The 23,270-nt window shown below is 39.3% G+C and overlaps 1 protein-coding gene across 4 annotated transcripts in view; it reads left to right on the top strand.

Moving 5' to 3' along the window:
- Positions 1 to 23,270, top strand: part of kiaa0586 (KIAA0586 ortholog) — a 427,045-nt gene that overhangs the window by 196,937 nt on the left and 206,838 nt on the right. For all 4 annotated transcript variants that reach the window (XM_069916886.1, XM_069916884.1, XM_069916883.1 and 1 more), the window contains 2 exons: positions 13,423 to 13,495; positions 18,661 to 18,924. In XM_069916886.1, coding sequence (XP_069772987.1) covers positions 13,423 to 13,495; positions 18,661 to 18,924 — 337 coding nt within the window. The remainder of the gene's footprint in view (positions 1 to 13,422; positions 13,496 to 18,660; positions 18,925 to 23,270) is intronic.

Genomic DNA, 23,270 nt, shown 5'->3' with positions numbered 1-23,270 from the left:
CCCCAAAATAAATTAAAATCATTGGAATTGCCAGGGGATGATTTGCATCAAATTTTCAGAATGCAGATTTATTGTCAGAGTACAGACATGACATCACATATAATTCTGAGATTATTTTTCCTCAGGCAAGGCAGAATTACCACTTGTAGGTAATACAAAAAAAAACTATTCAACGTAAACAATTAAAGAAATTTAAACAAACTAACTGTGCAATACAGAGAGAAAAAAACAATGAAGTGGAAAAGTAAGACTCCTTAATGAGTTCTTGATTGAGTTTGTTGTTGCAGAGTCTAAAGTGGAAGGGTAGCAGGTATTCCTGACAGTGCCGTCACTGAGGTTGGTGTCACCCAGTATGGTGTCACCCCCTCCCCAAAATTAGCAATATTTGAAAAAAATATAGCTGTAAAAATATAGAATAATATGTGATAAATTGCTTAAATGAAATACTTATTAAATTATATGAATACTAACAGCAAAATTGTTTTGTAAAGTCTTTCTACATTGAATTACATTATTAGTTACAAGATTACGAGTAACTGAGTGGAAACCTTTTTTTATTTTTCTCCTTCTTTTCCTTTAATTACTACTTCATTCTCAAAAAAAGTTATTGATATTGGTTCACAAATACTAATCACCAGAATATTGTAGCGAAAACACCAGAAAATTTGACAAAAGCAACGACTATAAAAACACTAGCAGCAACAAAAACAACAGTGCGTGCTTGTAGTGCGTGCAGATAAATCCATGGAATTCGAAGCATCGTTGTATTTGTATAATAATAACAGCTATGTCCAGGAATATTAATACATATAAGATGGGCTTACAAAAAATGTTTTTGTTATAACTAACTAATGGGATATTTTTATATTTACACGATACAAAAATTTTATAGGCAGTCATTTTGGTGTCACCCGATGTGATAATGCCAGTGGTACCTGAACCTGGTGGTATGAGTCAGGTGGCATATCTCTTTCCTGATGGTAGCAGCAAGAACAGATCATGTAGTGGGTTGTGTGGATCCTTGATGATTGCTATGTCCTGGGTATTATGAGTGAGGAAACAGGTTTGGTTGGTCTCAAAGGTGTGGACTCTGGACACACTTTTAATGGGGAAGGATTTTATTCATAAAAGGGAAATGGTAACAGATGCAGCATGTGCACACGCACACACTCACACACACACACAGTCACACACACATGCACACACTCACACACACTGTTAACAGCAGCTGTGGGAAAAATAACAGCAGACAATTAATAACGAACACGGGGAAAATAGCATGGGAACAAAATACGCACGCGCGCATGCACACACACACACACACACACACACACACACACACACACACACACACACACACACACACACGCACGCACTATGAACTGGTACATACAATGATCAAGGAAAAATAACTATGATGCCCCACCACCCCTTGATTCAATACAGGCACAGCTCCATGCTATAAGGGACACTAATTAAATGCTCCCAACTCTTTTAACAGTGCACTTCCTTCCAAGTTTCTCCAATGTTCTTCCTCAATTCTAGGCCTGGAGTGAAGCGGGGTAGACCCAAGCTCACAAGGAGGGATAACAAGCAACACATGGCACCTTTATAGTGCTGGAGCCTCCAGCTTGGGTTATTAGCAAAGGTAATAGCTTGGTGCTAGGAGGGGTTAATCCAATTGCAACAGCCAATGGCCCAAGGCCAAGTACAGGCAGGGTGGAGAGTCCAGTCCAGGTAATTTACATGGGTACCAACAGCAAAATGTGCACTAATAGGTGGGGCGGATCCAAACCTTGATTGGCAGCTGGTGTGTTCTCCAACTAGGTAGGAGGCAGTGCTGTCACATGACAGCCACCACCCTTCCCAATACAATGGGCTTTGTCCACTACTTTTTTCAGGGCTTTCCACTCCACTCATACCAGACTGTGATGTAGTCAATCAGCACACTTTTCACCACATATCTGTGGAAATTTGCCAGGGTTTCTGATGTCATACCAAACCTCTGCAATGTGTTTTCTTCACAAATCCATTAGATAATGTTGGGTCCAGCATTGATCCATCTGTTGCAGTATTCTGGATCAATCTGGTAATGAAGTGATTAGGTTCATTTAGCAGGAGTTACAGGAAATCCTAAACTTTCACAAGGGGATACCAATTGTGGATTTCAAGAAAAGCAATTGCTGGTCAAGACTGCACTAAATCAAAAGAAAACCATGCATGGTTTGACAAGCTGAAACTTAGCAGGTCTTTCATCCATTGGCCATTGTTGCCAAATGGAAGAGTGCATGTGTGCAAGAAGAATTTTTTTCCCCAAATCTCAACAGCTTGTTTTCGGAATCCTTACCATTAACCTTATTGAAATGGCTGTGAAATGTTGCTGATTTTCTCAGATCTATTTTTGAAATAAAGTCTCTGAATGTGTTCCTCATTCTTTTTTTTAAACTAATAAAACCTTTGTTAATTGGGAAATTAAATTAAACAGAATCCTTTCTCATAGCGAAGATTCATTAAGTGCTAAGTGGTGGTGTGTGTGGGGGTGGCGGGGGGGGGGGGGGGGTAATTGCAATGCTCATGGTGAAATTTAGCTAGTTGAAGATAATTGGAAGCCCATTATTTTGGAAGCAGAAATTAATGTGCTGCTGTTAGATTCAATCGGCCTGCAGAAATTTAGAGATTACACCACAACTAATTTAATATTCTACCAATTTCACTTGGAATGTGAAACCTAATTGGTGCTGATGCGTTGTCAAATGCAGGTGAATTGGCCTCCAATTAGTCATTTGTACATGATGTGGTTTGCTGTGTCTGCAATGATGTTCCACAATGTTGACATCGTTCATTATTGCTTCTTTGTCCTTTAATTTTAGGAAGATAGGGTGGTGAGTATGAATGTCATATCATTGTGTGAAGATGTGGTAAAGCAGATGGCAAGGAAAAAAAAAGACAAAAATGAAGCAACAAAAATAAAGTTTAAAGAACACATATTTATCACCAACCTGATAATATATCTAACGATTATAGATAATGGCAATCCTACCTGGATTTCATGGTTTTCCTGGAAATGTTGTTCTCAATTCCACCTTGAATGGTGTTATCATTCTGATTTTATTGTGACAATTAAAATGAAGGAGAAATGATGGAAAATAAAGAAAACAAATAATTGCTATGTGCGAAGGCATCTACCCTAACATGGTAAATACTCTCAGGAATAATAGAAAAATATTGCTGTTACAATAATAGGCAAGAGACCTTAAAAGTTGACCTTTACCCAATTCCCTCAGTTGCTACCTGATTAGCATCAGAAAAATGACAGAACTCTAGTCAAGCCTCAATATTCAAATTTTGAGAGGGTGTCTTAATTCATCTTGGTGGATATCGAAAAGGCTTTTAATTGGGCAGTCTGAATTTTTATGTGCAGAACATCAGGGAAATTGGCCTTTTTTTTAAAGACTATTCACCTTTTGAATATTCATGATTATTCATGCATTCATGAATTTTTAGTAACCTTGATGATTAAAATTTGGAATGGTTGGGATTATGTGGAAGAGTGAAACACATCATTCTGTGAAGGAGTAATATGGACATATAATTCATGTGAAATGATATTTGTTGTTTCTACTTTTTGGAAAGCACATCAAATGTTATTTTAATGAGATTGAAGATGTATCATATGGCATGGTCATTTCTACAACCTTCTTTTCTTGTTCCTATGGACTCTGGGGTTCATATATTTGAAAATAACCTGTCTTTTTGATAGAAGCACATTATCTGATATTTCAACCAGTCTATCAAGATTTAAAAAAAAATAAATCCTTAGTACATGACTTCAAATGCTCATATGTAGTGGGGGCAGGGGGACCATTCTCTATTGCTTGGCATTTTACTCACTACCTTCCAATAATTCCTTTTTAAGATATTTCAGAACTTCTATGTTAATATTAAGTTGTGCTTGAAATTTTGGATCTGTGCAGAAGTGAGATTACTCTAGCTTTCGTGATGTAATTGCATTTTACCATCCAGATTAACAGTTAAATGGTCAGTAAGAATTGGAGGAAAGAGGAAATGTTGCACTTACTGCCTGCAGGGTCTATCAAACTCAAAATTCTTTACTCCTAATTCCACGTCATTTAAAACATCAAACTAAAGAAAATTGGTTGTGTGTAGATACTTTAATGTGAGGACAGAAAGCATTATTGGAAAGGGTGACCCAGCAGGTTTCAACATACATTTATCTTTTCATCATTTTCTCTTGAATCAATTAAAGATTTGATAATAGAAGCTTTGTAGATTGTGTGGGCATTAGTTTTGTGCCTGAAAATAAAAGTTGACTGTGCCTAGGGACAGTTTTGAAATGAGATAACACCATCATCAATACTGGATAGCAAGCTTCCAAACCTGTTGCACAGTTAGTGTAGTATTTAATGCAATGCTGTTACAGTGCCAGTGACCCGGGTTAGAATCCGGCACTATCTATAAGGAGTTTGCACATCCTCCCCAAGTCTGTGGGTTTCCTCCGGGTGCTCTGGTTTCCTCCCACTGTTCAAAATGTATAATTGGATAGCATGGGTTCATGGGCTGAAAAGGCCTGTTACCGTCCTGTATGTCTAAATTTAAAAAAACTCCCTCTGAAACTAGATCCTTGACTTTCTCATCAGAAGACCACAGTCTGTGCGAATTGGAAATAACATCTCCTTCGCACTGACATTCAACACGTGCTCCTCAAGGATGCATGCATAGCCTACAGCTCCTCTCTGCCTACACCCATGACCATGTGGCCAGGCACAATTAAAATTCCATCTACAAATTTTCCAATGAAACCACGGTCGTTGGTAGAACCACAAACCAGAAGAACACAAACCAGTCCTTATTGAGAGGTCAGCAGTGGAAAGGGTAAAGAACTGCAAATTCCTGGGTATTAACATTTCTGAACATCTAACCTAGGGCCTTCATGTTGATGGAATCATGATGAAGGCTCACCAGCAGCTATACTTCATTAAGAGTTTGAGGAGATTTTGTATGTCAGCAAAGACTCTTTCAAATTTCTACAGGTGTACCGTGGAAAGCATTCAAACTGGTTGCATCACTGTCTGGTATGGAGGTGCCATTGTTCAGGGCGGAAAAAGTCTACAGAGAGTTGTGAACTTGGCCAGCACCCTCATGGGCATTAGTCTTCGCTCCATTAAGGACATTTACAAAGGGCAGTGTCTCAAGAACCATCATCACCTAGGCCATGTCCTCTTCTCACTGCTACCATCAGGAAGGAGGGAGAGCAGCCATACCCAATGGGACAAAAACAGCTTCTTCCCCTCCGCCATCAGATTTCTGAATGGACAATGAACCACAGACACATCCTCACCTTTTCTCTTCTTTTGCACTCATTTATTTATTTTTAAAATATGTAAGTTAAAGTAATTTTTGTAATGCTACCGCAAAACCACAAATTTCATGACACGTTTATGACGATTACTTATTTTTCTGATTCTGAAATAAAACTGTTCTCATGATCTTCACAGATAATTCAGTTAGAAGGTTGATAGCAGTTCATTATTCGGCCTTTTCATTTTCTGCTTTCTATGCATTTAGTTGCTTCCCCTACACTCCGAATTAAAGTTTGAAGACAACATCACATTGAACTTGATAAGTAAACTCTTTTGATCTAAATGTATGGTGATTTTTTGATAATAAATAAATTGTATTATCTGTAATATAGTTATCATTTTCCTGATGTATAATGTGGTCAATATTCTGTTGCTATATTATACACCCACTTTAACTTGAAAGAAGCGAGGATTTAAATAAACATCTGATTACACTGGACAAGAATTTTTTTCAAAAGGTTGGCTTCCTGAAAAATTGGGGATTATGATAGACAACTTCAAGCTGAACAAAAATATAATTTCAGACTTGCTGTATCATGTAGGAAGTTGGAGAAATGTTACATTAACTTTTATTGAATTTAACGTTTTTAATCGCATAATTGATGCTGACACACTGCGTTAGTTTAACTGACCTAAAAATGTCTTACCGCTAATTTTTGTTTGTACTCAGCATCTGATACCTCTCTTGTCAGTGTCCAACAATAGTTCGCCAACATTGCTAGATTCTAGTTGCCCTGATATTATTTTTCCATGGCCCCAATGTCCTGCTGAAATCTTTCACCTTCTTCGTCACTGACTGCACCAACATCAGCAGAGAAGAAATCCAAGTGCGAATGCAGAAAATGAATTTTCAATTTTCATTAAACATATTTAAAATTCAGTTAGATAAATTTTTACATGATAGAGGAATTAGGGGATATGGGGAGAAGGCAGATAAGTGGAGTGAGGTCATAAATTAGATCAGCCATGATCTTATTGAATGGCGGAGCAAGCTCGATGGGCCATTTTTGGCCTACTCCTGTTCCTACTTCCTATGTTGCGCTTTGTGGTTTTGTATACTTGAAGGAGACTTAGAATATGACAGGAAATCACAAAAATAGATTACAGCAAAAAAAAACAGTACGAGAGAGGAACATTTTAAGGTGATTTTCGTGATCAGCTGCCGAAAATCCATGCGATTCACTCAAAAGCGTTCAGGAAGCAAAATCTTCATTGTCCAGTGTTATTTGAGCCTCCTCTCTCTGCTGCGCTTATGATCTTGGCAATGTTGTTGTGAAGAATAGGTTAGCAGAATGAAATTTATCACTGCTCAGAAAATGAATGATAAATTGTACCCAACTGATTGCCACTGGGTGCTTATTGTACTGGATGCTTATTTTAGCATTTGCAGGAATCAGTTTCAGGCTAGCATTGAGCAGGGTTTGAGCTACCACCTGGGCCTAGGCTGAGTTTTAGTAAGGCCCCCCAGGGTCAGCATCATGGGGGGATGGGGGAGGCATTCATGGGCCATGCCCCAACTCACCTCCTTCCAACCCTCTCTCACACGCTCTTTCTCTCTCCCTCATTCACACGCTCATTTTGAGTTGTGCGTGCTCAGCTTGTTGGCTGGTTTAGTGGAATTTTTCCAGACTCCGTAAACTTAAGGACAAATCAGTAAATTGTGGTGGGAAATTTAATTTTGGAAGAAAATAGGGATGGTGGGGGGGAGGGGGAATGACTTTTAATCGGTTGTAGATCCAATGCTTGTGTGTTTTAAATGGAAGATTCAGCTATTTAAATTGAAGCTTATATTTATATCTGTTCTCATCATAAGATGATTTTGTGTGGATGCGGGTCATGTCAGTTTCAAGCTGTTCCATGCTTTACCTCTCTTTTGGGTTAGTATTGTGATTTTGCTGTTCATTTTAATTCTAAATGCACACTTCCCGCTTTCCTCCCCTCACCCTCATTCTCTCGTTGATGCCATCATTCTCCTTGGATGCTGTCCAAGCCATGAAGCCCCTCACTTCTCAGGGAGCTGAACTGCCCGTATTCCCCCTGCTGCCCACCCATTGGCCACTCACTTCGATCTATGGCTCTTTGGCCACTCTGCTCGGATCCACCATGACAAGCCGAGAACCTCTGATCCTGGACAGCACACACCCCTCCTCCAGCTGCTAGCGGAAGTGCAGAGGATCCTTAACACTAACTGTGGTGCAGGGAAGGCCCTTTGGCCTGCTGTATTCGTGCTGTCTGAAGACCACATTCTGCACTGTATGGTCTTCCTTCTCATATCAAGAGTTTATCTACAGAGCACCTGCAACATCCTTTGCCATAGAACAGATGCTCTGTGGTTAGTAAGGGAGTATTTAAGCTGGAATGTGAGTGGAAAAATAAAGATTGAGAATCGCTGATCTAAATACATCTGATACAGGGGAAAGATCCTCCCTTCAGCAACTCATCCAGAAGCCAACAGTGGACCACCTTCCCACATAATTCTCTTATCCATGCTGCTTACACTGTCAACAGCCTAGCTGGCAATAACCCAGTGTGGACAGGGGTACATGAGGAAGGGAGAGGTTGGGCCAGTAGTGGGGTGCCTTTTTGCCCATAGTAGTTTGTAAATGCGTGCATGATGAGCCGAGCTCTACAGCAGGAGGTAGATGCCCCAGTCCTCAGGCTAAGACTTGTGCAGATTTTTTTCAAAAACACAGCATGAGGATTGATTGAAAGGTAACATTGGGACTGGCGGAGACGGCGACCCAGCTGCTATTTGGGTGAACACGGCTTCTGCGACTTAAGGAGAAGTACAACTACACTAAAATATATATTAATGTTGTACTTAGTTTCATTCATGGCTTGACTTCACGAACGAAGATTTAGGAAGGGGGCTGTTCACGTCTGCTGCAGGCTGACAAGGCCGATGAAGGGACAGACAAGCCCCACTGCAGCAGTTGCAAAGGAACCCTGCTCTGGGTTTGGTGCTGCCATATTACGGATCTTCCTCAATCTTCTTTTGTCCTCAAGGCCAGCCCTGCATGGAGGAGACAGATTAGTGAATGGTGCATTGCTAGGCTACGCAATCAGAGGCTAGAGCAGACCCTGTTGATGGTCAATGTTACAGGCACCAAATATTTTCTTCAGAGAGTCCTCGCACCTCTTTTTCGAAGCCCTTCCGCCAAGGTGGCCAGCGAAGATCTTGCCATCCAGCACAATTTTGGGCAGGCAATGATCTTCCATCCTAAAGATGTGCCGTGCCCAGCAGTAGCTGCATCTTCATCAGCATGGTTTCTTAGAACTACATGCATAATAAAATATCATTATATAAACAGACTTTTTTTTCCATAGTATTATCCATCACAACTCATGCTGTTTCTTTGCTGCCCAGATTATTTTGATGGTGTTGAGGAAAACTTTTGACTGAAAAGCCGACCAGAAATAAGAACCCAGGAGGATCTCAGCTCCTCATTAGTAGAATTGGTTTCTGAAGCCCCGCTCATTGTACGTGGGGAATTCGTGCTCGCAACACGCGGGCAGGAAGTGCCACCATCTGAAGTCTTAGGCAGACTGTGGGAGCGGCTTGGAAAATTGACCCCAGTTCACGTGTCAAGTTCCCACATAGTGAATTAAAGTTCCTAATCTACTTGATTTACGGAAAAGCAAGTGACTTGTTGTTGGGGAGGGGGCATCGGACATCTGCTGGAATATAACAAGGAAGAGTTTAGGAGCCCGGGCCCTCTCGAGACCTGACGACCACGACACCTAACCCGGGTCGGTAGCAGGCAGTGAACTACGTATGCACCCTATCCTAGAAGTGGCACTGGTAGTTTGGGGCCTCATCTGCTGGCCCATGTCATGTTGTGCTCGTCGGGAACCCCCCCACCCAGAATCCTCCACCTTCCAAACCACCAAAGTAAGTATTAGATTTTAAATGTCTCTCTCACCAAATTGGACATTAAAAATCTAATAGTTTGATGGTGGGAAAAACTGAGGAAGATGGAGGATTGGTGCCAGATTGCTAGTGGGGGTTGAATTTTTTAAGCAGCTTGCCCAGAGCACCCAGAACCTGAGTCAAGGCAGCCAATTAGCTATGGGCGCAGTGCTGCTGGGCTGGGTCACTGGGTGATACTGAGAGGCCACCTCTCTGTGACCTCAGTGAGGTGGCCTTTCAGTCAATCACAGCAGCACCCAACAGAGTGCCCAGCCCGGGTCCCCCCCCACCCCATGCACCCCCCCCAATCATCCTCAATTCCTCCACCTTCCTATCAAACTATTACATTTTTAACATCCAATTTGGTTGGAGTCTGACCGATTGGATGTTAAAAATCTAATAGTTTGGAGGGAAGTTCGAATATCATCTACTCGTAATCATCGCACACACAGGACAAGTCACATACACGGCAATTCCACAAAAAAGGAAAATCTTCATCATAATGCCGCAGGTCCCCACAAACTGCAGTGTGTGCGTCACCCTGGCAACGCCGTGGCGCCGACTCTGGCCACTCCCACGCGACCACTGGCTTCTCCCACGCAGGTGCAGATGCAGTTAGTAAAGGACCAGGTGCCTACTCTTAACTGAGTAGATGCTGAAGCCTAGAGACTTGGGCCCCTTTACCCTCCTGGCCGGTCGGCTTTAGCCTACTCATCCTAATGGTTAATCCGCCACTGGCATTGAAAATGACTGATATTTAATTTTGAAGAAGTTTCATATTTATGCTGAAAATTTTTGATAAATCACTTCCTTTGTTAACTTTAATTTCTCTTTGATTGCGTTTGATTTTAAATCATCTGATACATTCAATCAAATTTGTATTTGATTGCATATGTGCTAGGTGATGTAAAATGAGGTGTTGGGAAAATCCTTTTTGAGATAAATTATCATGTTTGATATGAATGTTGACATAATTTCCTGTAGCATTGCATTTTCACAAATCAAACCTTCCTTATGGATTTTATTATGAGCAGTTACTCAGCCACATAGGTTGTCAAAGAAGACTGTGTTAGCATGCACTGCAATCTCATTTTTATCTCCTGCTTCAAGCCGTTGCTTAGTAACCTCAGCTCAGTTACAAGTTGGTTTTGAAATAACCCAAGTTGATGAAGTATGGTGGAAAAATACTGCTCAATAAGATCCGATGCTCTTGAGTGAATGTAAGAATACCTCGAAGAATAGCCAATCAGAATAATTAGTTGAACAAGCTACTCAACAATTTTTCATATCTGCCACAGAAACTGTTAATGGCTTTAATTGGTCTCATGATGAAGTTCAAATTAATTCCTGAGAAAATATTAGTTTGCGTTGCTGATAATAGATTTAAGATTTATTCTGCTGTGCCAAATGCAATAACTTGAAAGTCTTTCCTGAACAAGAAAGTTTACAGCAAACTACTTTGTTTCTTTCACATTCGAGGCCAGTTTATTGCTGTTCATATTGCTATATTCCAAATTGGTAATTTTGACTTGTCACAATTTATTTGTAGAAGTCCTGTTTCTAGTTTCTGGAATGGTGCTAAACTTGTCTTTGTATTTAGTAAGTTGGATTGATGCCAGTTTTCCTATTTAATTGTTGGTGCTCAGTTCCAGAAATTCTTCAGGTCAATAATTGACATGATAAAGCCTACTGCATAGGAACAAGCAATACCAAAGTATGCCGCTTAGTTACTGGGTCACATTCCCAAAATTATTCACTGATATGTTCACCGCATAGGGAAAAAGTATGATACCATCAAACATTCTGTTTCAACCTATTAATGTGTTTTTTTTCTGTGGCCCACTGATAACATATCCCCAAATGAAGAATGTGTAGAATTGCACATATGTTTGAGCATTGCTTAGTACTCCGTTTACTTTTTAGGATTATAAAATAAATGCTATAATTTTTAAAAAAAATGAGGTCAAACACCAGATCAGATCTCATCCTAAACTAATATTTGGGAAGGGTGAAACTGTTTCAAGTGACTTGTCTAGGTTAAGTGAGATCGCGGCTGGGTCAGAGGCACCACTGTATTGCCAAACAAGAATCTGCATCCGGAACAGATGCTGTTCGAAGTCAGCTTGCCAAGCCAGATGGGACCAGCATGCAATGCATGCAGTTTTTCATTCAGTAATAGGCCAGTCAGAATACTGAAGCCCATAAAGTGGAGCAGTGAAATGGTGACTGTTGCAGATCACCACTTATTAGGTAACAAATTCCCTTTACATCTTTTGAAATAGGGTTTTTTACTCAGCAAAATACAAACTGTACTTTCATGTTTTTCCTTTCTTCTAGGCATACCTGAATAAGTTCCACAGTAACCTGCCAACTTACTGGGTACATCAGCATGTGGAAATAATTTACTTTGAATCTTGATACAAATTTTAAAAAAAATGTAGTCTGAAATAAGCATCCTTGTGGTTTTAGCATTTGAATAAAGGCAGAGCCCCAAACCAATTTTGTCTCGTAAATTAGTGTGATCTGACTTTTTAAATTTTGTTTTTATGTCGGGCTTTGTAAAACACCACTTGAAGATAGTTATTATTTCCTGCTGCTCTCTAATATTTTCATGGAAATAAAATGACTGAGTTGGGATTGTACACTGGAAATATATTAACTTGCAGGGATCATTTTCAGAAATGTAATGTAACCAACAATACAAAACAACAAACAAAAAATTAATGCATTGACATTGCAAATTTTACATCTTTGTGACATTCTAAATACTTCACAATGAAGTATAAGAAATACAGCACTTTTAAGCACTGCAGGAATCTTAGAACAGTGAGATAAATGTGCAAGAGTTTTATTCTTTCTTTGGCTTGGCTTCGCGGACGAAGATTTATGGAGGGGGTAAAAAAGTCCACGTCAGCTGCAGGCTCGTTTGTGGCTGACCAGTCCGATGCGGGACAGGCAGACACGATTGCAGCGGTTGCAAGGGAAAATTGGTTGGTTGGGGTTGGGTGTTGGGTTTTTCCTCCTTTGCCTTTTGTCAGTGAGGTGGGCTCTGCGGTCTTCTTCAAAGGAGGCTGCTTCCCGCCAAACTGTGAGGCGCCAAGATGCACGGTTTGAGGCGTTATCAGCCCACTGGCGGTGGTCAATGTGGCAGGCACCAAGAGATTTCTTTAGGCAGTCCTTGTACCTTTTCTTTGGTGCACCTCTGTCACGGTGGCCAGTGGAGAGCTCGCCATATAATACGATCTTGGGAAGGCGATGGTCCTCCATTCTGGAGACGTGACCCATCCAGCGCAGCTGGATCTTCAGCAGCGTGGACTCGAGTTTTATTAGTTTTAAGGTTAATAATGTAGTCCAGAAAGCTCCCCACTGTTTGAAAAGTGGCACAAAAAAAGTATGTCTTTATTTTTTTAAAAGCAATGATGGGGGAACTGAAACACACACCTATTGGTCCAAAGCCTGAAGTCCAGTACCTGCAGTTCTTGAATCTCCTTGTACCTGACCACAACCATAATCTACTTCAGGACCTACCAAAAGATCTGTCAACACTGATGAAACATCACTTCTGTTTGCTTTAACTGCCACTGTGAATATTTATCTATCCTTATTGTATTAATCAGCTCTTTTTCTGTCTTGGTATATTGATAACGTAAGTTATTTGGTGCATCTTGTGTACCTGTTTGGCTGCAGCAGAAAGGAATTTTGATGTATCTGCGCATTGTAGTTATGCATATGACATTAAACCCTCATTTCACCTCAGAGGCAAGTTCTTTCATTGTGTCACGATTAACCTTGAAATAAATGCTGCCCTGTCAATTTCAGTCTTTCACAGTTTCTTGCCATTCATAACTGATATTTTAACATAAAATGTACCCACTATGGGAGAGGTGTCTAATGCCTGAATATATTATGGAATTTGAAGCAGTTTGAAGTTATAATAGGTTTGTTTGAAAGTCTGAAATTGCAATGCTGTCCTATTTGTAGGGAATGAATCATTTTGTGTCAATATACAAATTGAATGATAAAATGACTAATATAATCATATATCTACATTTTGTGATTCAGAGCCTGATAAATTAGAGAGAGGAACGACAGGTACAAACATTAAAAATAATTAATTACATTATATTTCAGGGATGAAGCCGAGAAGATTCGTATTGGGAAGACTGTTGATGCTTGGATCAAAGTTATTAATAAAGATATCCAGGTAGATGAAACAATGTTGCATATCTTCTGAATTATGTTGATCCTTTAATAGATATTTGTTTTGTCATAGTTTCTGAAAAATTAGGTGTCACAAGTTTTTCAAACAACTTTTCAAGAAATTTAGATGACGTGGAAAAGAATCCAGAACTGGATTTTGAACATTACTGTATATTAGTATATGCAGTTCCTTTTACTTCACACTGACTTACTCTGGATGGAAGCAGTCTGCATTATTTAATTAAGTACTTTGTATTTGCATATTCAATTACAAATAATAAACTTTAAAAATGACCAGAACTGTTTCATTAAATAACTTGAATATTGAGCTAGATAAATTCAACATTCCAATTATTATTTATCTGATTTGTAAGTGGTTCAAATCCAATTTAGCAATATTTGAGTTAGCACAAAGACATTTTCACTTCACCAGCACTTGTTCAGTGTTGGTCCCAGAATAGAATACTGTTTATACAGGATGTCTGAACATTTGTTGGACTATACAATGTTGCCATGATTAAAATTTCTCCATCAGTCAACAGAAGTAATGCTGCTAGATTGATCATTTGTCTTATTGCTGTTGGTCTTGTCATTTGTTAAATAGTTGTCATGACATTGCATTGCAAAGTAATTCATTACAATAAAAGTTGCTTGAAAAATTTGAAGGCATTCTAAAACGTTATGTAGGTGGAACAGTTTCTGAATTTAAATTTGTTCCACTTTGTGTTGTTTGTTTGTTGGAGCTGTTGTAAATTTATAATCATGCCTAAGCTCCATTGATATACATTTGAAAGGATGGTTTTGTTAGCAGTTTGCTCAATAAACAAGAATGGCCAGGTTCACTTGCATAATTAACAATTACATACCAAATGGACTGATGCCCAAGACAGTCCAGTTGCAATGCCAACAAGCTAGTTTTTTAATACAATTGCTTTTCTGTTGCTGCTCAGAGAAAGACTGTGTCTTCATATGGGTTTTTTTCCTTAATGACCACAGTAGTATGTATCAAGTAAAATAGACTGTCAGTTACAGAAATACAAGTAGTGAAGCTCTTTATGGAGCTGATCTCTGTTCAAAATGTCAATTTGTCTGCAAGGTTGATGGTAAAGATGTCATTATTGCACCTCACCTTCAATGACAATGTTGAATACAGAAGAATTGAGGATCCAGGTCTTTCCTAGTTTGTCACCAGGTGAACTCTGGAGGTGTTATTAAACAAGAGGAACATCTTAATTTCAGGAAGTAAGTCATGTAGTACTTTCATCTTACTTGTTGGTTATCATTTCTGGCTTATGGTAAATGTCTGTGCATTTTTGATGAACATCTAAATTTGTTCATGAAGGAAGAATTTGCTGGTGCTAAACCACTAAAAAGTTTGACTGCAATTATGGAAGGTCCTGTAGGTCTCTCTTAAAAACGGGAGAGGAGTGAGAGGAACAAGAAGACTGGGAAGATAGTTCTTCGTGGATATAATGAGTGCAGTTGATAGAGGAGTGCAGGTGGATGTGGTAATGTCAGATTTCCTGAAGACGTTCAACAAGGTGTCTCACAAAAGGCTTCTGATGGAAGGCAGAAAGTGGGGATAAATGATTAGTTGTCTGGTCGGCAATCAGTGACAAGTAGAGGGCCACAGGAGTTGGTGCTGGGCACACAGCTCTTCACAATATACATCAAAGAAGGGACTAAGTGTAGAGTATCCAAGTTTTCTGATGACAATAAATTGAGTGGAAAAGCAAATTGCGTAGCTGACAGAGTCCGAGAGAAATGTAGATAATTTGAGTAATTGGGCAAGGATCTGGCAGATGGAGTGCCAAACCAGTAAATGTGAGGTCATTCACTTTGGAAAGAAAAAATAGTTGATCTGTTATTTAACTAGTGAAAAATTGCAGAGACCTGCTTGTGCATTAATCACAAAATTCAGTTTGCAAGAAATCAAGAAAGCAAATGGGATTTTGTCCTTTATTGCTCAAAGGATCGAATTTAAGAGCAGGGAGGTACTGCTACAACTGTGCCGGGTATTGGTACGACCGTACCTTGAGTACTGTGTGGAGTTTTGGTCTCATTACATGAGAAAAATGGACTGACTTTGGAGGTGGTGCGGAGGAGGTTTACCAGGTTGATTCTGGAAATGAAGGGATTATGTTAGAAGGAGAGATTGAGTAGACTGAACTATTACTCATTGGAACTTAGAAGGATTTCATCGATACATATAAAATTATGAAAGAAATAAATTAAAAAAAAAGGAGGGAGATTATTTCCACGAGCAAATGAGGCATGTACAAATAGACATGGTCTTAAGATTCAGTAGAGCAGATTTAAGAAAGGATAAGGAACAACTGTTTCTTCCAGAGAATAGTGTAATTGTGGATTTCTCTGCCCAAGGAAGCCAAAAGTTCTCAACCTTTTTCTTTCCACTCACATACCACTTTAAGTAATCCCTGTGCCATCAGTGCTCTGTGATTAGAAAGCGATTGCTTAAGGTGGGATGTGAGTGGGAAGGCAAGGCTGAGAATCACTGCTCTAGACCCAGTTGTTACTGAAATATTTTGCTTGAGAAAAATTCTCATTGGCCCATTTCCTTTGGAGTTATGAAACCGTGCACATAACGAGTCAATTAGGTACAATTAAAACAGTGGTTTTCAAACTTTTTCTTTCCACTCCCATATCATCTTAAGCAATCTCTTACTAATCACAGAGCATCGACGGCATAGGGAATGCTTAAAATGGTAGGTGAGCAGAAAGAAAAAGGTTGAGAACCACTGCAATAGAGGCTGCCTTGTTTGGTGTATTTTTAAAGAATAGAAGAATTAAGGGTGTGGACAATAGGCAGGTAATTGGAGCTAAGTCCATGGCCAGATCAGCCATGATCCTAAAGGATGGCAGAGCAGGCTTAGTGGAGAAGAAGACCTCCACACACACGCCTGTTTCTCATATTTTTATGTTATGTTCTTATGAAAGCAATGGAAAAGACAGAAGTTGTAGTTGGTAGCTGTGAACATTTGGAAGGCATTATATTAGAGCATATATCCATAGTGTAAGAAGCACTTTTGCTTCATAACTAAGGCTATGAATGAGTGATATCACCTTCTGCATTGGCAGTTGCACCAGAGCATGGTCCACAATGTTGCTTCAAGCTACAGCCCATACATCAATGATTTAAAGCTGTTCACGGTTTACTGCAGTGTGGGTTTGGTCAAGGAGCCACCCTGCACCAGTAACATGCAATTAAAGACAAAAGGACACAATATTATGTTTGCAAGTGTCCTCGAATCTATTCCCATCTGTACATAACCATTAAGAGAAATAACCATGACGCAAACACATAATGTATGTCTTCTGTGCTGAACATTATTTCCAGTCCTGTTAAGTTGCAGGTCACTGAAAGGTCTGTTAAAGGTTTATTTAACAAGGCAAATGTAGATAGACTGAGTCAACCTAACAGTGATAGTAAGCAAATTACTGGTACAAAATATGAGGGGAGTCTAAATCATCATTTAGGTAGGTATAAATTAATCAAGAATGTTAATGTGGACTTGTTATGGGCATACCATGTTGGATTTGATTGAAATATTTGGGTGTCAATTATATTTGATATTGCATGGATTTCAGAAGATGTTTCACAAAGTGCCACAAGATTGGCTTATTATACAAGTTAAAACCACTGGGACCTGAAGGAAAATGTCATGCAAAATGCATAGGATGATAATTGATGTGTACTACTGGTAGGATCTTTGCAGTAGAATTCAATGCTGTTCTTGACCCTGGATGTCATTGATTTAGATTTTATATCGGAAGCCATGATTAAGAAGTTGGCAGAGGGTATGAATGTTTGAACAGAATCTCTGAAGACCCCATCTCTTGGCAACCTCCAGCATCAGTATTAGTATTAAAAACTTTATAGTTTATTCCCCTTGACATTCTCCAGTTTTTCTCTTTTCCATTTTCTTTTGCTTTTTGGGGGGTTTGGGGGAGGGGGATTTTGTATACCACATGTATAACTTTTGAAAGTTCTTTTTTGAAAGAAATATATTTACTGTTGTGGATTAAAAGTTGCTAAATAAAATATTCAAAAAAAAGTTGGCAGATGATACAAAATAGTCTGTGTGAATATAGAAAATAGAACATTACAACACAGTACAGGCCCTTCAGCCCACAATGTTGTGCAGACCTATATAAGCCTACTATAAAACAATCTAATTTTTCCCTACCTCACACATTTTTTAAAAAATTCATTTGCAAGTCCCTACTGGCCTCCACCAGCACCTCTGGCAATGCATTCCAGTGACCCAGCACACTGAATGAAAAAACTTGCCTCTGGCATCTTCCTTTCCATTCACCTTCAATGGATGTCCTCTGGTATTTGCTATTGTCACCTGGGAAAAAGGTGATGGCCGTTCACTCTATCTAAGCCCCTTGTAACCTTGTGTACCATGTAGTTGATGGGAAAAAGCTTGTGGATTAAGAAAATATGACTATTTATTTTACTTGTGCAGAGTAGATTTCAGTCCAGAAAAGTGGGAAGTCGTGTTTTTTGGAGGCCAGACAAGGCTTGGAAATACAAAATGTGGGAGGAAAGTGAGAAATACCCAGGAGTAGAAGAGCTGTGGAATGCATACCCAATATGAGCAGAAGAGTTACTTATAAAGAGTTACAGTTGTTTCTCTCCTACGCTGCATGGAATTGACAAACTGATGGCAGTCCAATGGATGGTTTGCTGAATCGTAAACTAATTTACTTGTGGCAGAACCCCATAATAATTAAGAAACATTTGTTCAATTCCATTTAACAATTATCTCTCAGTAAATTAAGCTTGATGGCATACAATATACACAGTACCATATGTAACATTCCTCATCATTAACCATTATTCTCTAGGCTTAACTGCAATGCCCATTATTTTTGCCTATCAGTCCTTATGGCTACTTTTATGATTGCTGTGAAGGGATTATCCTATCCAAAATTTCAAAAGTTTGGTGTGCCTGAAAGATGGAGAATGAAGAAGTTGAATATAATCCCACCTTTCAGCTCTGACAGCACTGTTTTGGTATGGTTTTGGATGATTAATAAACATTGATTGCTAAAATGTGGAAAATACTTATCAGAAAATGAAATTGAAAATATCATTTTTCTCTCCCAACATCTATTCCAAAAATATGCCAACTCATTTAGAGTGAAATTGCAAGGAAGAATTACCTTCAAAGTAAATCAAAGCAACAGGAACAGAGATTCACAAGTAAAGGATATGATGCCAAGGCTACCGAACTTAACAAAAATGTCAAGGATAAAATGCAAAATAAACCGGAGTCAACAACAGACGGATCCAGAAGTAGAGCAAGATCAGTGCTGAAGCAATTCAGGGAGGATTGTGGAACCAGAAATCAGAAAAGCAAGGCTCCCAAACAGTCGTTGCAACAGAAAGCGCAGAATTCAAAGGTAAAAGTCGGAATGGTTGTGAGGAGGTTTTTTCAGATTTTGGAAGATTCAAAATTAGGTTTATTTGTATACACGTGTTACAAAATTTTATACCATTGGATAAGAAAATGTAATCTAAAGACTTGGTTAAAATGTTTTATTTCAACTTGAATCAAGGCGTAGAAATATAATGTAATCTTGTCATTTACCTTATTGCAATTTATTTCATGGTGCTTTTAAGATGTGTGCTGGAAAATACCATTCACAAATCCTAATACTATGGCATTTTGGCATCAACTAACATTTACTGTGCTCCTTCTCTGCTTTCTGGAGCCCAGGTTACTGCACCTCCTACTCGTCTGAGTCCCAGTTTCTGTGCCCGCAACTGACTCATCAGGGCTCAGGTTTCCGCACTCCTTTCCCACTTGCTAAAGCTCTGGTTATTGCACTTTCTTTCCCACCCAAGGGCCACAATTCCTGATTTGCCTGGGTCCCATTTCTCACACTCTCCTTAAACTAACCAGGGTTCAGTTTCCCATGCTTCTTTTAACTGGGAAATTTATTAGAATAGTGTATAACAGCTCAGAAAAATTGTATTGGTTTTAATAGGAGAAAAGACCTGATTCTCCAGAAAGTCTGCTGGTCTGGCATTCCCAAAGTCCTGGTTGCACCGGTTTATCAGAGTTTTACGTTACTTTACAAAAGCACCATAAGTATAATTTATGTAACACTGAAAAATACAATTTCAACAGAATTATCGGAAAACCTCCATTTATATTCTCTGCCATTAGTGGTGTTACACAATTCTTTGCCTAATTCATGGTTGAACTGCGGAAGTTGATATCAGCATATACTCAGACATGATCTGACATGGAGATTAACGATGTTTGTACAAGGCACTATTGCTCCATATTGCACTAATAGAATCTTCTGTGCCACATTCAGTGCAAGATTGTCAAAGGCATTGTCCTTGGAGTGAGCAAAGGATCTGACACCTGGGTATCTCTTCCCACAATTTCTGGCAAAGATCTCATGCTATCATTTGAAGATGAGCTGAGAGTCTTAAATTTCTTGATTACCATCACTAAAAACAGATTTTCTGATCAGTCATCTTCTGAGTGTGGCAGCATTATGTTGCTCACAAACATGATCACCACCTATGCCTAAAACATTATTCAAGAGTAAATGCTGTACAAGGGTAATTTATGAAGATCTTAAGAGACTTGATCATTAATATTACAAATAATCATCTTTAATGTTTAATGACAACTTTTTGAGCAAACTTGAATACTTTCTGTTTACTCCTTGAAGCTAGATATGCTATTATCAAATGAAGAGCATCAAATATTTTTAACATCCTTAAGTATATGGATTTGGGATGGAGGGTAATTGCAGTAACAATGCCAGAACAACAAGGTTAACATGAGCGCAGTATGTGACACTCAAGCAGCACCTTAGGTTATTAAATTTGGTTAGGTACACAAAATCATCAGGGGTATTGAAAAAGTGAATGCTGACAGTCTTTTTCCCAGGCTAGACAATTCAAGAAAAAGAGGGATTGGTTTAGGTGAGAAGGGTCTGCATCCGGTGTGTGAGGAAACTATAGATACGATTTAGATATTCAAAAGATGCAAGGATAGGAAGGGCTTGGAAGGATATGGATCAAATGCAGACAAGTGGGACTAGCCCAGATTGCTGACTTGGTTGGCATGGGTCAGTTGGGCTGAAGAGCCTGCTTCATGTTGCACGACTCTATGCCCTGCAAAGCTGCCTATTACTTTCTGTAGATGTTGCATTACCTGCTGAGTTCCTTCATCAATTATGTGTATTGCTCTCGTTCTCCCACATCAACAGACTTCTTGTTTATCTGGTTACAATATTTAACAAGCTTTTAGCGTATTGTAAGCAATATCAGGAGTTTTGTTCAACCTCAAGTTTTATTGGAGTACTTCAACATGCCACTGAAAACAAAGGGCAAGTATGATGGACGAATTACACACTCAACTATCAGCTTGACCTGGAGTCGTCCATGGTGAAGGTGTGGTTTTGCTATATGGTAGAGGCTGCAAGTTATCAAATAGCCTTAACAAGGTTCTTATTAGGGGGCGGCATGGTTAGTATAGCAGTGAACACAACACTGTTGCAAGCCCAGCAGCTGGGGTTCGAATCCCATGCTGACTCTAATGAGTTTGTATGTTCTCCATGTATCTGCGTGGGTATCCTCGGGTGCTCCGGTTTCCTCCCACAATTTGTAAATTAACTGAGTGTAATTGAGGGGCCTGGGCTCATGGGCCAAAAGGGCTTGTTACTGTGCTGTATGTTTAAATTTAACATTTCTGCCATACATCATGTAGATGTTATATGATTGGTGAGGATTGAAGGGTGAATGGGTTATCATTCAAATTAGTTACTTTATTCTGGATGGTATTGATTTTCATTTCTATAATTGGAGATGAAGGCAGGCAAGTAGATATTATTCATTATGCCTTGCAAATTGTGGAAAAGTTTGAAAGAGTAAGGAAGGGAAAGGAATAATTTGCAACAGGTTACCTGATTTCTGATCTCCTTTTGTAGCCAGAGTATTCATGTGGTCACTTCAGTTAAGTTTCCTAACAACAGTGACCCCCAGAATATTACTGATTACATTATTTAGCAGTGGTATTATTGATAATGCCAAGGGTGAATGGTTAGATTTTCTCTTTTAGATAATTTTTCCCTCGCATTTGTGTGGCATGACGTTTACTTGTCAGTTGTATGCCCATGCCTAAGTGTTATTAACTTATTGCAACACACAGGTATGAATTTCTTTATAATTTTAGGATTTGTGTATAGACTGGAAAATGGTCAGGTCATCAACTTAAAATGATGAAAAGGTCATTGATGGCAAATTGAAGATGTCTGGGTTTTGGAAACTGCCCTCAGGGCCTCTTACAATGTCCTGAGCTAAAAGAAATTGGCCTCCAGCTACCTTTTATATTAGCTTTGATCCTTAATGCTGAACTCTTGAAGGATTGCCAAGGAGGGAGGGGAAGGAGACAGAGTGAGAGAGAAGGGGTGGGGGGGGGGGGGGTGGGGTTAGATATAATTTCAGCAGTTGGAAAATGATCCCAATTCCTCTCATTTTCATTCTTTTTTTTAGTGTTTGTTGGCAGGTCATAAGGTATTGACCCTCATCTTACCTCTGAAGCCAAAAGGTCCAAGCAAAACCTGAGCTTGGATAAGCAGGCTGTTGGTGAGAAACTATCACTGAGTTGCACTGTCCATCCATCACCCTGTTCATCACATCAAAGCTGATTGGGTGCAGGCTGCTGAATTAGTCTAGGTATATATCTGAAAGAGGGAAATGGACTATTCAGGAATCTGCTAGGGCATCCATATGAAAAGTGGGGTAACTCTGAGCAATTTGGAATCATTATCCTATGTTGATGGAATGGGCTCCACTGACATTGATCGTGCACCTACTGAATTGAATAACTGTTGCTGGAGATAAAGCTTTACACCAAAATGTCAATGGGACAGTTCAGGTGAGGGGAAATTAAAGAAAGTTAAAGGGCCAGGACAATAGAGCATCAAATAGTCATGATAACCAGAATGTTAAAGTAATTGTTTATCCAAACATGTACTAGAGAATATCCATGATTAAAGTAGCATTTAGTGCAATGCTATTTCAAGTGCCAGTGACCTGGGTTCATGTCTGTAAGGAGTTTGTTCTTCCCATGTCTGTGTGGATTTGCTCCAGGTTCTCCAGTTTCCTCCCACCCTTCAAAACATACAGGAGCTGTTGGTGTATTTGGAAGGCACGGGCTTGTGGGCTTGATGGCCTTGTTACCGTGCTGTATGTCTAAATTAAAAAAAAAATCTCCAATTGGAGTCAGAACAGGGGTAATTGGTAATATGAATTGAACAACTGTTCACCTGAATTTGTAATCAGATACAGAAGTTCCCAGCACAAATAAAAATAAATGTTTCATCAATCATTTCAGAATGGTGGTTGTATAAATAACAGGGGTTGGAAATTAAATATTTAAAAATGCAAAACTTTTATAGAGATAGGCAAAAATGGTAAAATAAAATAGATAGCCCTGGGCATAAAGGATGGAATCAAGACATTGGAAAGGGTCTAGGCTCAGATAATCAAGAAGTAGAACCAGTTTAGAAACAGTTAAGAAAAATATTAAAGGGTTTAAAATGGGATTTTATTAGAATTCTCCCCCCTTCCAATCAATAATGTATTCTTTTCTTTGGCTTGGCTTCGCGGACGAAGATTTATGGAGGGGGTAAAAAGTCCACGTCAGCTGCAGACTCGTTTGTGGCTGACAAGTCCGATGCGGGACAGGCAGACACGATTGCAGCGGTTGCAGGGGAAA

The sequence above is a fragment of the Narcine bancroftii genome, chromosome 2, assembly GCF_036971445.1.
Source record: "Narcine bancroftii isolate sNarBan1 chromosome 2, sNarBan1.hap1, whole genome shotgun sequence".
NCBI lineage: Eukaryota > Metazoa > Chordata > Chondrichthyes > Torpediniformes > Narcinidae > Narcine > Narcine bancroftii.
Note: the sequence above shows the minus strand (reverse complement) of the source record. Positions and strands in the feature narration are given on the sequence as shown.